This window comes from Amblyomma mixtum, chromosome 3, assembly GCF_055824585.1.
Source record: "Amblyomma mixtum isolate Tamu chromosome 3, ASM5582458v1, whole genome shotgun sequence".
In the NCBI taxonomy this organism is placed as follows: domain Eukaryota; kingdom Metazoa; phylum Arthropoda; class Arachnida; order Ixodida; family Ixodidae; genus Amblyomma; species Amblyomma mixtum.
In genome coordinates this window covers 149,969,621-149,985,011 of record NC_143014.1, presented here as the reverse complement: position 1 = coordinate 149,985,011, position 15,391 = coordinate 149,969,621, and the positions used below count along the sequence as shown (strand labels likewise).

General features: G+C 40.8%; 1 protein-coding gene across 3 annotated transcripts in view; it reads left to right on the top strand.

The window, feature by feature from the left end:
- Nucleotides 1-11,065, top strand: part of PH4alphaEFB (prolyl 4-hydroxylase subunit alpha-1) — a 42,639-nt gene extending 31,574 nt beyond the window's left edge. For all 3 annotated transcript variants that reach the window (XM_089581522.1, XM_089581521.1, XM_089581520.1), the window contains 3 exons: nucleotides 624-692; nucleotides 1,898-1,994; nucleotides 2,994-11,065. In XM_089581522.1, coding sequence (XP_089437648.1) covers nucleotides 624-692; nucleotides 1,898-1,994; nucleotides 2,994-3,064 — 237 coding nt within the window. In that variant the 3' untranslated portion in view covers nucleotides 3,065-11,065. The remainder of the gene's footprint in view (nucleotides 1-623; nucleotides 693-1,897; nucleotides 1,995-2,993) is intronic.
- Nucleotides 11,066-15,391: the final 4,326 nt, after the last annotated feature.

Sequence of the window (15,391 nt, the reverse complement as noted above, 5' to 3'; positions counted from 1 at the left end):
TGCTTTACAGAATGCACTATTCTACCAGTGCGTCACCTTTATCAGGTTGCATTTTTTTTTTCTTGCAATGGTTTCTGGTTTGTGGATCTTGCGTGTGTATCAAGATATGAGATTGGCCTGACAGGTACACTGTTTTAGTGTAATATGCATGTTCAAACTGTGCATCGAGAACACCTGAGGAATGTGAGAAGATATTGTTGAAGCAATGCTGCAGTACAAATTTGTTTTGTTAAATTGGGTGAAAAACGCATGATGGTTGATGAGAACCTGTCAGCTGCAACATTTTTAGGCAAGCAGTCAGTAGTTCAAGTTTCATGTATACATTTGCATTTAAGAGCAATAGCGTGGTATCTGCAGATGCCATTTTAGGTTGTTGCGTATTGTTTCAGCTCCGCTAAAGTTGTTATCTTTGATATAAAAACTTCTTTCAACTTTCTACTTTTAATTTTGATTACAAGAACAGTAGCTTAACGAACACTAAATGTATTTATACCCCTAGCTATGTAAGAACATAGTAAGGTTTAATTTGTGGCCAGTTTTGCTCTGTAATTGCATGAGCAGCCGTAGTTCATTGTCATGCTTTCTTACCATCCATTACATGTCTACATTTTGTGCTACTTCAGATGAGTGACGTGCCTGCCGGGGGAGCAACGGTTTTTCCACAGCTGAGGCTGACCCTCTGGCCAGAAAAGGTAGTTTTCAGTGTGTTTTGCCATCCAGCTTTTTCACTGCACATTTTTAAAGGAATACAGCTTGTTTGTAAGAGGAAGAATTTGATAGATCTTGACCCTGTTTTGCTCAAAAAAGTATTGATTTCCTTTGCGGTACAACATCTCAAAGGTTTGGTGGCACTAGTACTCCCAGCTGCAGTATCTACCATCACCAATGTTTAGGCTAGTGTTCTAGGGGCAGTTCTCTTATCATGGCATTTTTTTTATGCTGTAATATGTCCATTGATGGGACTTGCCACACTACTGTATGTCAGAGCTGCAAGAAATTTGGCTTGTTAAGGATTCTCACCACAGTAAAGAAGCTCAGCAAAACATTTTTAACAGTGATGAATGTAAAGTGAGAGAAAGAGAAGCAAGGAGCTAATGCCAGGTGCAACATCCAAGACGAGGCTCCATGTTTTCTGCCTACTACAGCAGCAGGGTACCGATGCCACCCTTCTGCTTTTTGCTTACCTGGAGGTTTTTGGGAAACTACCTACGTGGTACAATAGGTCAAGCCCATTTTTGAGTGTCATATGTGGCAATGAGGTTAAAAAGATCACATCATGCATTCCCATCAGCTGCCCATTATAGGCACATGAACGGCTAGCATGTAACCATTGCATTCAAACCATGAGCTTGGTCACAACTGTCGATATTGACATTTCATTTAAAGGCTACAGAAGCAGCCCTTTTTTGGTGCTGTAGTTTTTCCAAAATGCTGCACACAAGCAGGCAAGTTGGACAAAAGTATTGTTTAATGCATTCTGTTTTTTGCTCACTCCACTCATACCAACTGTAATTGCTATTAACAATGCATACCATTAAAAAGTACATGCATTTCTCTTTGTAAAGAGCTAAATCTTGTTTTTTTATCCCAAGCGGGAGGGCTACAGAGATCGCACAAACATTGCAAAAAATGGTCAATGGCCGTGCAAGCGTGGGATTCCCGCCTTAATGGCCTACAATACCAGTATGCAGTAATGCTGTGAAGATTTTGTTTTATTCATAATTTATGTGTTGCAGAATACTTTGTGTTAGGCTGCTTTTAGTTGTTTTATTCTATCATTACTTAATAAATCACTTAAGAGAAAGTGAAGAACACATGTTGACTTGTTTTTACTTGTGTTAGCATCTTTGTTTTATAAACTTTGCCATGCTTTTCTCACGTTTTTCTTTCTTTGCAGGGTGCTGCTGCTTTTTGGTTCAATTTGCATCGTAGTGGTGAGGGTGACATGCTCACTAGGCATGCAGCTTGCCCAGTCCTTGCTGGCTCTAAGTGGGGTGAGTATGTTCGCCATGCAGCACATGCTGCTGTTCTGTTCTGAATGCCAGTTCCTTTTTTACACAGCAGAATTTTTTAAATGCTTCTGTCATCTTTCAGTGCATGTCCTGTCATTCATGGTGCAAATGATGGTGCCTGGTTAGCACAGAATGACTGATTGCTCACATGTGCTGCGCGCCAACAGACCAAGCTGTTTCTGCTGGAAGACTTCTATATTAGGCTTTAAGCATCACAAAATCTAATATAATACATTGACAGCCATTTTGAACGGCCCTATGCCATTCTCACCAGTTTCACATTTCATTGAAAATGGATAACTGCCTGAGTGACGGCCCATTTTTTATTAATTCATCGATCCCTCCAGCCATCCACTAACTCTTTCTCATAGGAGGGAAGGATTGGGGACAACCACATTTTCTTTTCTTTTTTTACATTTCAAAAAGCTTTGCACACACACATGTTGCAACAAAAGCAGGCATCTACAATGAAAGAATGAGATAAATATGGTGTCATAAAAAAAACCTTATGAGATGCAACAAGACACTAAGAGAGACACTACTTGCACTTGGTAGAAATGCCTGCTAGGCACTGCTCACGTCTTTTTTCAGCCTTTTTTTCCACCAGGGGAGCACATTTGTTTGTTTTAATGTCCACTTGATGGGCTTACTTGGTATTCAAAAGGGGTTTCCATCAGTGCTGCAACTGTTGTAATGTCTCTCTGGTTTTATCAAGATACTGCTTACATTAAAGCTTCTCCTTTTTTACTGTCGCAAGCCCAGTACAGAATCAATCAGCAACATTGCTGTTCTTGAAGTCAAGCTAGTATAGTCTTGTCAGTCTCTTCACCCGGGACCCAAAGAGGTCCTGCTGCCTATGTAGATGAGGACCACTACTGTTGATGGTGATTGTTACTGGCAGCGCATAGTGCGTCATGTTCAGCTGATTGCTGTACCTTTTGGTTAATTCATGTTTTTGTTTCATTGTCATTTTTTTTTCAGTCTCGAACAAATGGTTCCATGAAAGAGGCCAAGAATTCCTCAGGCCATGTGGAACTCGCATCAACCAGTGACCTCTGACAATGAGTGGCTGAAGTCAGTCAAATCTAGCAATGGCTGCCTTGCTTCCTAAGCCAGCTAAAACTAGTCTAGCTGGGCTACGTTAATTCAAGCCAAGACAAGTTAACTAAGCAATCATATAAGAAACACTCCACCACTGTGTGCCTTGACTTTGTGCAACAGCCTTTCCCGCTTTTAAAGCCCACATATTGTTTGCATATTGCGTAAATTTAGTGCGTGCAGCTTCTCCTATTGATTAGTGTAGTGCCTTTATTATATGCCTTAGCTTTTTTTTTTTTTGTTCGAAGTCCTTTATCACTGCCCTTCATTGTGCAGGTCACAATGTTATGAACATACGTGTCACAGCTGCACAAACCTTTATGTGCGTTTGTCTTGATATTAATGGAAAGCCAGTGTGTCATGTATAGTCATGTTTGTTTCATGGTTTTCACCGGGACAATATACAGCCTGGATTTAAACCCAAAAGAAAGGGCAATATATGGCATGTCCTGTTTGCGAGTAAGCCCCAATGATGCTTTATGTGATCCCCATATTACGCTTTTACATTTGAGCAGCTATGAACTAAATGCAGTAGGGTCTTGACGGTTCGAACTTGGTTATTTAGAAGGATTGCGCAGTCTCAAACCAAAGCTTGGGTACTACTCAAAACACTGCATTTTCTTAACACAAAACTTCTTGGAGCTTAAATGCCAAAATTTTTTCAACATATGATCAGTCCTTGCTTGGGAAGCTGTACCAGATTAACCCATTCACTTCCGAAGACAGCGATTTGCCACAAACGGTGAAAGGCAGGGCGTGATTCGCTGGAAAAATTGTTTGCTATCAGCAAATAATGACAGCAGGCACCACATGATAAACTCCTTAGTTTTGGTTAGTAGTTCTTATGTCAGCTGGCGAAAGTTGTCAACTATGTCCGCAAATATTTACGTGGGCAAAAACAAAATCTAGTTGAACAGATTGCTGACGAGACTGTGTTGCCTGGTCAAGCGCAGAGGCGAACCAGCTGCAGCTCCATCTCCAGTTAGTTTACAGGCTTGCGAATGGGCTCATTTTGCTTGGTAGATATCACGCAAATGCGTCATTTGCTAAGTTGCGGGCAAAAGAAGCGAGAGCTTTTGGAAGCGTAAAAAATGCAACATCGCGATTCACATGCCTGAATGCTTCAGCTTTTCTGCGCATGAAAAAATGTTTAGGTCTCATTGGTGTGTGCATGCTCTAGCAGCCGAATAAAACAAAATTAGTTCCGCTGCAACGTTTGTAGCGCGAGGTAGATTGTTTCAAGTGACCGTGGTCTCACTGCACTCTCAAAAAGACAGCGCCGAATGCTGCGCAGGGAATGTAGACAAATTGGCGGAAGTGAATGGGTTAAAACTTGGAAAAGTAGTGGTCTAGAGCCCCAGAAAGGTAGAGCAAAATGAGATTGGTGATGTTTGGTCGACAGGAATGGACCTCAGGTTCATTGTTCAAGTTGCATGCAGCATGCACAGAAGTAAGTTTGCTGTTGTCACTGTGATTACCCAGCTTAATTTTCACTGATTTCTAGTTCACAGGTGTGTAGAATTTCATCATGGAGGTTACATTGATCTGCTGCTTTTTCAAAAGTGGCACATGGTTTTTGCTCCTAACTGTTACTGCTCCCCTCCTTCCAAGATGTGTTCCAGTGTGTACTTGACAGGTACAGTGCAAGTCTTGTGTGTAAGCAAAGCAAAGTGTTAGCTGTGTAGTTTCATCAAGTTTTTAGCAATTAGTTGCATATTCTGCATCATACTTTGTCTCAGCATTGTCTTTTGGCAGAAGCACTTCACTGCACACATTAGTTGAAATTTCACTTTATTTGTTTGCCAGTTTTCATCTGCTTTGATTTTAAATCACTGGAATTCTACTGCATTTACCTGCCTGGGGCATAGCAGTATTGCCGAATGTTTTGCTGCATGAAAAATTCCCCAGTGCAACTGAATCCGAGTGGTTTTGTTCTCTGCTTGTTTATTTTTGGTAGCTACTTCATTTATTTGAAGCATATCAAGAGCAGCTTGTCTTGTTTGTGAACATCTTGGCTTATCCCTCATAGCTATGCTGTTTTAATCCTATGTGAAGCAGAGAAGTAGGCTGCCATGGAAAGTCACCAAGAGTGTGTTACTGCTGGCGGAATGCGATAATGGTTTTTATAGATACTCAACTTATGATCTGCTGTTCTAACAAATCTTAGAGAATGTCTAGTCAGTCCTATTCTCCTTTCTCTTTCACACCAGTGTTAATGCATAAGCAGCATTTTTAGAGCAGCTACTATAAAATTTCTGGGAGAGTTGTGCAGCCTTTTTGTGTAATTAGTTGCACATAGGTCAGCAGTGCCCCAAAGCCACACAACAGACATTGAAGTCAGTGGCACTACATAAGCCTTTGTCTCTTTCTGTGTAGGACTGTTTGGCTGAAAGTCTCGAATCTCACTATCTCTGAACATTTTTGCTTCTGCTCTTCATGCATTTTCTTGGCATCTATAGCACACCTTGCTCTGTTTCATGCTAGCATCTGTGTTAATTATTTATTGTGTATGTTGCAAACACTGCTCTTCAGGCCAGGGCTGCATGGCTCAGCAAGAGAATCTGATAAAACATGTCACTAACATGGTTTTGTGCAAGCTTTATAGAAACAATATTAGCTGTGCATTTTGATTACTTGTGAGCAGTCTCATGCCTTTGAGTGCATATGCCATTGCTGACCAGTTATAAGCTTTTGTATGGTAGCTAGGCCAAAGTGTGGCACAATTTAACAGCATGCATATGTCTCTGGTCAGGCTGTTCAGACATTTATTTGTGCTAAAATAAGTTTCCCTAGCAAGTTTGGCTGTCACAAATGGCATTGTGTGTGCCAAGAGCATGATTCACTCACATTTGGCACCTGCCTTTTACATTTTTTGTTGATTGGATTAATATGAGATTAGCCAGTCGAGGTGTGTTTACACTAGTTGTGCCCCTAGGCCGTGTAACAAATGCCACTCTGGAGATTACTCATCATTTGAGCACCGTGTGTGAATAAGTGACATTATATAAGGTCTTATGGCTGTAATCTGTAACAACAGTGATGGGAAAAGGCACTGTGAAATGAGCATGTGATGTTTGTTTTTATGTTAAAGTGGGATGGCTTAAGACAGCTGCTTTCAGGTGCCCTTTTATCTTATAAAAATGGTGTTAGTGCTGTGAAAGAAAGCATGGAGAAACATGACTGCTGAACAATTGGATAGAATGAATTTGCTTGGGATGGTAACTGTTCACTGGGCTCCTTGTTGTGTTACTGTTTTTGGCAATTTCAGCAACGAAAGTGCTGATTTTATCTCTGGTCGCCCTCACGGTTGAAGTTCTGCCATTCCAGGCTTTTTCATAGTGTTCGTGTTCTTGAAGGTGAATTATGGCCCATTGCCTCCACTGCTGCTTCCATTGCAGCTTCCTTATGCTCGCAGGTCACAGCTAAACCTCATAGCTAAAGAAAATGTGGGATGGAGAAAGGTTACGCAGTGTGTTGCACAGTCTGAGTATCCTGCAGTTGCCTCTAATCTTCATTCCACCACTTGACAATGCAAGAAGCCAGAGAAATGACACTATCACTTTGGTCTACATTGTTGGACCTAAACTGAGGTGCTCCAGGTGTTTGAGAGCTGTCAGTGTTTGTGATTTCTCTGCATGGCTCACTTAGGTCATTTGTGCTAGTGCCTTCTGCAGTTCTCATTTCTGTAGCATTGGCCTACTCAAGCTGCTAATGAATTTGTAATCCCGGCAATGCTGACAAGTTTTAAACTCGGTGAATAGTTTTTGTTTGATGATAAATTACTTGATTATCTTTGGTTTGCGTGTACATAGACAAGGGAAATTTAGCATTAGGTGAGTATACTGCTTGCTTTCTTGCTGACAGTGGTGCACGAGATAAATCATTTACATACTTTTGTCATTTGTTCAGGTTGCTCATTTCTTGATATCTGCATTCATTTTATTCTTGTTAATTTTACTGCTGGTAGATTAGCTTTGTGCACAGTTCAGCCGTAACAGCTTTTTTTACACATTATGGTTGATATGAGTAGGTAGAATAAATGTATTGGTCAGTCATTCAACTCTTATTTGCTCAAGGCCAAAACCGAATCATCACCACCATCATCAGCCAAGTTTAGTCCACTGATACTTCTTGCGTGATTTTGTTCTCGTATTTTTTAAAAAAATAATTGCAATCAGCACCATGCTTCTTCATGGTGGTAGTGAAAGGTCGAAATGTCCATGCTTATTGTGTGCATGGTATGCATTGCACTTCGCGAGCTTTTTTTTTTTTTGCAAAGACAAAATGTGGGTACACAGAAGGTACCTGATTGGAAAAACTCTATTTGGGAATTTCTTGCGATTCTTGGCAGCTTTTAAATTGGCGTCTTGGAGATCATTTTTTTTTTAAAATCCACAACATAATTAATTAAGCAGGCCCAGTGAAAGAAATACTAGCGCCTACTACATGCAGTGTCTAATAGCATTCACAAAATTATGTCATTTTTGAGCAATGTGTTATCTTTCTAAAACTTTGCACAATATTAAATGGAGCTCTACATGCATAGTATTTTGAACAATCTTGCAGGTGTAGGCACGCTTCATTTGTGATTTCCTGTCTTTGGTTTGAACCATGAAGGCTAGCTTTGTCGAGTTCCTTTCCCACATAGCATTTTAATGAATTTTATAAATGCCCAATTTTACATGCTCTGATCATTATGCAGATAATTTTGTCTGCACAAAAAACTAAACATGGCTTAGATTGTAGTAGTTCTCAAATTTGAATTAAATGGTTCCACTTTTATGGTTATCTTCATGCATGGATGTCCATCTAAAGTGCTTTCTGAGACAGAAATAAGGATGCAAGCAGTGGGAGAAAAAGAGGCTGCAAATTCAGCTCTAGCATCTGAGATTTTTTTGTGGCATCTTAGCAGTATGTAGAGTGTAGCAAGTAGCAGGATGCAAAAGGAGGCTATATGCATGAGTTAATCGAAAAAAATTTTGAAAAGAAAATTTAGTTCATGGCTCAAAACCTTTCGTCAAGAACTAATTGCCTTTTGTGAAGGCATTGTTAAAGAAAGGCAGTACACAAAGCAGCCGATGCACTGCTTGATCGCGAAATCAGCTTGCTTGATAGCTCCTAATAAAAAGACATTGTGTTGTGGATTACACACCTCAACATAGAATACGTGATATGCATTGTTCCAGTGAATACCTGTCCCTTCATTGCAAAAGTTGCTGAAAGCCCAGTAAAAGATCCCTAGTCTTATTGCTCCTAGTCAAAGATTATGTACTGTAGGATTGCTAATCCGATGCAGTAATTAATTTTTTGGTCTGTAAGCTGTACTTCCCTATGAGCTGCCCTTTCCTGTAAACACCTGGATAAGTTGCACATCCCTAATGGCCAACACCATAAATCTACATTTATGAGTAAACATATGCGTATTGTTATGATAAACAGAAGTCAATTTTTTTGTTTTTTCACCAGCAAACCACTATGGCACTCTTGATCTGCTATCATGTTAGCATTTCTACTCAATGGCAACCCACTACACACAAAGAAAAAATAAACTGAAGTGAATTGGTTCCACACATTGAAAGATTTGTTGTGACTGTTGACCACATCACTTAAGGCAAAGTTAGAAGTGTTGTCATCTTTAGAGTCTGGTACAAATAAATCATCTATTTTATGTGCCAGTAAAAGCAGTAAGTCTCCATCATCATCCTCAAAACCACTGCCAAAAGTAGTCTGTGTTGTCTACAATGCTGGTAGGCACAGACACAGTCAGTCCTGTTCTCTTTAAGACTTATAATTGTAGTGGAGACTGAAAAAAAAAAAAAGCACAGTTAACTTTGTGATAATCTCAGACTGTTTCTTTGATACTTAAAAACAAAAAAAGAACAGACATATGTCACATCATGATATAAGGTGTGCAAACAAAAGTGTGATGAGAAAAAGCTGCAACCTACATATCAGAAGATATAGTGCTGCACTATCGGCTGTGCACCTCCTTGCTGCATTTAATGCATTTAATATGGCTAACACAGGGGCCAGTTGGTTGATCACATTTGAAATGTATGCACTGCTTGGGATACACAACACACAGTACAAAAAGGGACATAACGACACACACCACTAGCACAATTTAAAGTGAGTTTATAAATCCAAACTTGCTGCATTTTTTCTTCATGCACAATATGAATGGGTCAAAGCTGGTGTCAGGTTTGAAACTGGTGGGTGTAGTCATGGGGTTTAACACCACCATTGAAGGGAAGTCCGGTGCTGTCGGAAAGTTTGGAGGTTCATGAGCTTCAAACTAATTGTGGCTCTTTATATTATGCTTGTAAGTTTTGGTTTTGTTGTCTGCTTGCACTGTGGCACGTAGTGTACCTAAAATAGGGCAGAGCAGTAATGTGTGGTTCTCGCAGAACAATACTCGGCCTGTTCTATATCATTCTTAAGTGCACACTGAAGCGATTCATTTTGTGAAAACTTCACCAAAGGCTTTGTGTAGCCAGTAATTTTATTTTTCAGTAATAATAGAAAGCATTAATACAGGTTGCATTGAGATCATCTTTGAAAATTGAGTTTTTGAGAAGAAATAGTCACTATTTAAGGAATGTGTGAATAGTTCATGTATCGTGAAATTTGAGTACAGAAAAGCAACGTTTTTTTTTTTTAAATGCATGCTTTATACCTTTATAAATTTGTTGCAGTTGGAATGATGGTTAAGTGAGTTTAACTCAGAGCCTGTCAGCCTAGACCATGTGTACATTTTGTACATTTGTTTCGTTCTTTTTCTCATTTTTTATGTATATTTAGCTTAATTGTTGTTCTGTAATGCCTGTCACACATTTTAGCTCTGTTACATTATTGCATATGTGGTGCATTTTCATGTAGTGAAAGGTCTATCTTAAGAGCAGTATTTGTGTAACGGTTGAAATGACAGCAATTTCTCACTGCCAAAAATGGAAAAAATACAAAGGCCATAGGCCATAACATGTTGCACTCCTTAAGAAAGCGCTTTAGGAGTGAGTCCATGAACCTTATCTGTAGACATGGATGTCAGAAAAAAAAAATCAGAAGCGGAAAAGCTGTAGTTTATTTAAATGTTATGCTCACATTTAACAAGCATTGTTTTTTCTTTTCTCTTGCTGAGCTTTGCACACTACTTCATGTGAGCCATAAACTCTAAAAATTTGTTTTCTATCTTGTTCTCCTCAGTTCCATAAGTAACATGGTGTACCTACATGCAGATTTTTTTGCACTTGTTGAGGATGCTTTTTATTCTGTGTGCATCACCTGCTCTGATCTGCAGTTGATGCTTTTCTTTTTCCAAATCGAGGAAAAGCATTTGCCAATGTTGTTTACAAATGTGACCACGAGGGATTTCATCTAGATGTGTTTGGTGTCTTTTCTTGGTTGTACTTTGGCGACAAGTATAACCATTTCTTCTTCTGTTTTGTTTCTGCATCACTGCAAAGCATGAACTCTCTGTTTGAGCCCTGTAATTTAAAAAAAAATTATTGCTGCACATCCTGGCCAGAAACGTGACATTATTCCTCTGTTTTATTTTTGTTGATGGCTGCTGGAGTTTTGCATCACGTAATGCTCAGTTGTTAAGGGTAGTCAGTATGGTACTGTAGCATGTGTCACAGGTTCTGCTTTTCTGTTTTAGTGAGTTTGTTACCTTATAAACCAAATCGCTTTTTGCTGCCAAAGTTGCGTTTTGATGCTCTTACACTTCTGTAGTCATTTACTCGTAGTATGAAAAGTATAGTGCCATGTTTTATTCTTTCCCAGTGCATATTACTTGTCTGTAATATAGTACAGCAGACTTATGATTGTCTGCTTTCTTCATGTAACCTAGTGAACTGCTAGACTAAATATTGTAACAGTTCCTGTCTTTCTTGCCAGAGATGCAAGTACTGCTTTTGTTGCATGCAAATAAAGTTGTGCATTTTTTTGGTGTGGAAGATCTCGTTTTCTGCAAAAAATGTGGTTTACATTACACGCATCACACATTTTCATTTATGTACTTAAACAAAATCAAGTGGCACATACATGTGCCACTAAGTGAAGTTCCCATGCTAAGGCTTCCATGACAGCAGTGAGAGCATGGCCATGTGGTGACATGGTGATCACAGCTACTGTACTGTTGGAGATGTTGGGCAGGAATTCCACTGCAACTCACTAACTTGCACAGATTAATGAAGCTGTTCCATCAACATATGCACGCAATTGCACACCAGCCTAGGGCACTTTCTTATGCAGCAGCTAATAGTTTTATGTTTGTATTTGCCGCCTTTCAGGCATATTTGAGTCTCGTATGACGCTGATGGTACATACTGTAGTTGGATAGAACTCGAGAACGAAGGGGTGAATTCCCCTCAAAGGAAGCCCTCCAGCCGATAGCGTCGACAGACGCTGATGAGGTCGTGGTTAATCCCCTTAGACCTGCTAGCCTGAAATTGCAGAGGGTGGCAGATGAAAGGAGATTGACCATGGCTTAACCAGATTAACTGCCGCGTCATGAAAATCGGTTGTTGCCATTGGTAAGGGGGCCTCCTTCGAGGGGCATCTGCCGCTTCGTTCTTGTATAACTGTGTAAACATCCTGCATGCTTCTGTACTTTCTGTATGTCTATACTCCTGCATTAGAAGAGAATTTTACCAAAAGCTTTCCAAAGTTTTGTGAGAACTCTGTTAAAACTGAAGCAAAAATTTTTTAACCACATTCTGCCAGTAGTTTAAAAAGACCTACAAACAGTTGTGATAGTGCTTCCATTGTGTGAGTAATCTGCTGTAATCCACGGTATAGGTGCCTTTCACTTGTGATCGACAGCAGTGGCTTGACTAAGGCAAACTTCTTATAAATGAACGTTGATTCTGTGCAGCTATTAAAGTTAATTTCACAACTTACTCTGCAACCCAATCAGTGTAATCATAGGTCCCTGCGCTGAGTGCTCCACGAGTTACACTCTACAGCACAGAGTTCTGCGGTAGCAAAGGCCAAAAGAATATGACAGTAGTGGGGTAGAATACTGTTTGTTGCCCTGGTAAAGCTAGGTAAAAACCAAATTTCAATATATGAATTGGCCTATATGTAATGTGCAGGCATATATTCTGGCCATGTCATTATGAGCCACTTAGTTTGCTTTTGCCACTCTGCTTGCTTAAAAGTTTGCCCTGGCCAGAAGCCTCCTACTCATTATACTAGTGCAGCCCATTACACTTCATTCTTAAATTTATTCTCAAGCACGGCTATCACATAATGTAACCTCTTTGCATGAAATCCTGTGCAACGATTGCTTATGTCTCTATTCTACTGTACTATGGTACTTTTGCATGCTCAGAACTTGGCAATAGATGCCGAGACCTAACAATTTCGCAGCTTTTAGTTGGGTCACAACTGTTGCAGTTCACTAAGGACTATTCTGAAGTAATCAGGTACTTGGTATACCAAGTTTTAGTGCAACTTCTCTTTGTGTCAAGGATCTTCAGCTGTTGAGCATTGGCCATTGTAGGAGGCCTTTTTCACAGCGGTGCAGTTTAGACTGTGTAACAGGCATTAAGAACTGCTTTTCAGGCATAATTAAAACTTGCTAATAAATGCGACTATTTCCTAAACATGTAAGAACTATACTTGTGGCAAGAATAGCAGTAGGGTGTATACCAATATCCCTCAAGAGAAAAGTATAGAACAGCCATATCTTACCAGTACTCACCTACGGGGTAGGAACGTGGAGGTTAACGAAAAGGGTTCAGCTTAAGTTAACGACAACGCAGCGAGCTATCGAAAGAAAAATGATAGGTGTAACGCTAGGAGGCCGCAAGCGGGCAGAGTGGGTGAGGGAACAAATGCAGATTAATGACATCCTAGTCGAAATCAAGAGGAAGAAATGAGCTTGGGCAGGGCATGTAATGCGAAGGCAAGATAACTGTTGTTCCTTTAAGGGTAACGGAATGAATTCCAAGAGAAGGCAAGCGTAGCGGGGCACACCAGAAAGTTAGGTGAGCAGATGAGATTGAGAAGTTTGCGGGGATATGGTGGCTGCAGCTGGCAAAGGACAGGGTTAATTGGAGATACACAGGAGAGGCCTTTGCCCTGCAGTGGGCATAGTCAGGCTGATGACGATGAAGGCAGCTGCTCATAAGCCTCCCACCTTAAAGTTGTGCATGTAAAGAGCACTGTATACATGACTTAAGTATTTGGCAAGTCCACTTTGTGTAATGCATCGAGTGGCATGCAAGCTGGCATTGCACGATTAATAGTCGCACTTGTTGGCTTAGAAAATAGTATGCAATTGAAGTTTAGACTGCAATTTTGAGGGAACGTGCTGCAGCCATAAAAAATTAAAACTGATGCAGACTAGGGTAAATAGAAGCACGCAATATTTCTTTACTGAACTCTACAAAATTTAAAATAAATCGTTCTCAAAACCTTCAGCATCATCTGATCGAAAATGTGTGGCATCTCCAGTACATAATTCTCACAATCATAATACTTTAAAAGGAAAACAAAAATAGAAAAAGTCCCTCCTGCATGATTTGCTCCATAGTTTACAACACTCCATGTAATCAATGACATGCGCTATCACTGTTCGATAATTTTTGCAATTAGCTAACTTAAACGGAATTTAAAGCTAGCACAGTTTACTTCTGTATTATCTGCTGCACCACTTACAACTCGTACAGCAAAGCCTCTTTGGTAAATTTTAAACAGAAATAAGGAAAGAAACGTATCATACGGGAAAACGTACCATCCGAATTGCTTAGAAAAACAGGGCTTATGAATCGGGTACAAATTTCCTGCATAAAAAAAAAAATTGGCTGTGGCTCAGCTAAGGTTAAGCCTGGATATCTCAAAGCGAAAAGCTCTCCCTGCTTTTTCGCCAACTCCCAAGCTACCACTTCTGGATCAGTGTTTCTGCGCTGTCCAACTGTTGCTTCTTCTTCTCCTTCCATGGCGAGTGTCTGTGCCTGTTCTATGGGCAAGCATGCCTTTTATACCTCTCCTTTCAAATGCGCACTGTGCACGGCTGCGGCAAAAGGTCAAACGCTGAACAGTGGGTCTTTCTCTTTGACTAAAAATGCCCTACATGAGGCACACACCCTACCCACGGTTTCACTCAACTGAACAGATGCTAAGCTCAATGTCTGCCGCATGGCATCACTTAACGGCTTAAGATCCCACAAATGCCATTGTCTTTCACAACCGTCACACACGTAGCCGAACGGATTGTTCACAAAGTCTGTCGTGAAGACCTTGGTCGCACTGGCACTTCTGCCTGTTTCTGCGCTGTCCGACTGTTGCTTCTTCTTCTCCTTCCATGGCGAGTGTCTGCACCGTGCGTGACGTCACTCGGTTTCGCGCATGCGCAGAAGTGTCAAATCTGTAGTGTGGCTCACGCGAAGCGCGGTGTTGACTAGCCTATTGAAGCTTTTCACTTCAATATTGATTAGCATTTATGCGCACAAGGTCTGAACAGCACCTTTTCCAGTGCTCATAGAATTCGATCCACATCTGTGCTGACGTAAGCACGAAAGGAACTTTGCAACAAGCTGAAATCTCAGTCATTTTCGGATGCTTCATCCCGTTGCATCTATGCACACTATCCATAGACTTGGTCCCCTCATAGTTGAATGAATGAAACCATGTTTATTCCACGTTAGAATGTGCCGAGGGTGCTATGGTGGAAGGTGGGGGGGGGGGAGCGGTATTATAAAGGAAAGGAGTAAGGTTGCCTCCATTTTATTCACAGACTTGCTGGAGGTAGCTAGGTGTGATCCACGCGTCTTGTGGCCATTGCAGAGCTGATCATCAATCAGCAGCACTTCCAGGTCCTGGAGAAACACAAGGAGCGCCCACCAGAGCTCGATGGCACGATGTGAAGCCGTGGTATCCAGACAGGACCAGGCACCGAGAGAAAAAAGCCAGGGTCCCCACTTAATGGTGGACAGGCGCTGCACTTCTCTTCGTGTTAGGGTGCCTTGATCCAGCGCTGGATCGAGGCACCCTACTTTATGCCGTGTCCCCGCAGGAACGGACTGCTCGTATGTTAATGCACTGTTTTTTTTTTTATGATTAACCCCGTTTGCACTTACCATCAGAATTTGCCAAAATTTTAAATGTAGTGGCCAGTAAACCATGTCATCTGGGGATGTATTAACTGGGAGAAAGATAGTGTAACTCTGTGGGACATTTTTAATGTCCGCAATTTTGAGCGTATGATCCGGGAACCCGTCGGAGTTTTACTGTGTTATGGTCTCGTTGTTTATTTACTTATTTAAATACCCTCA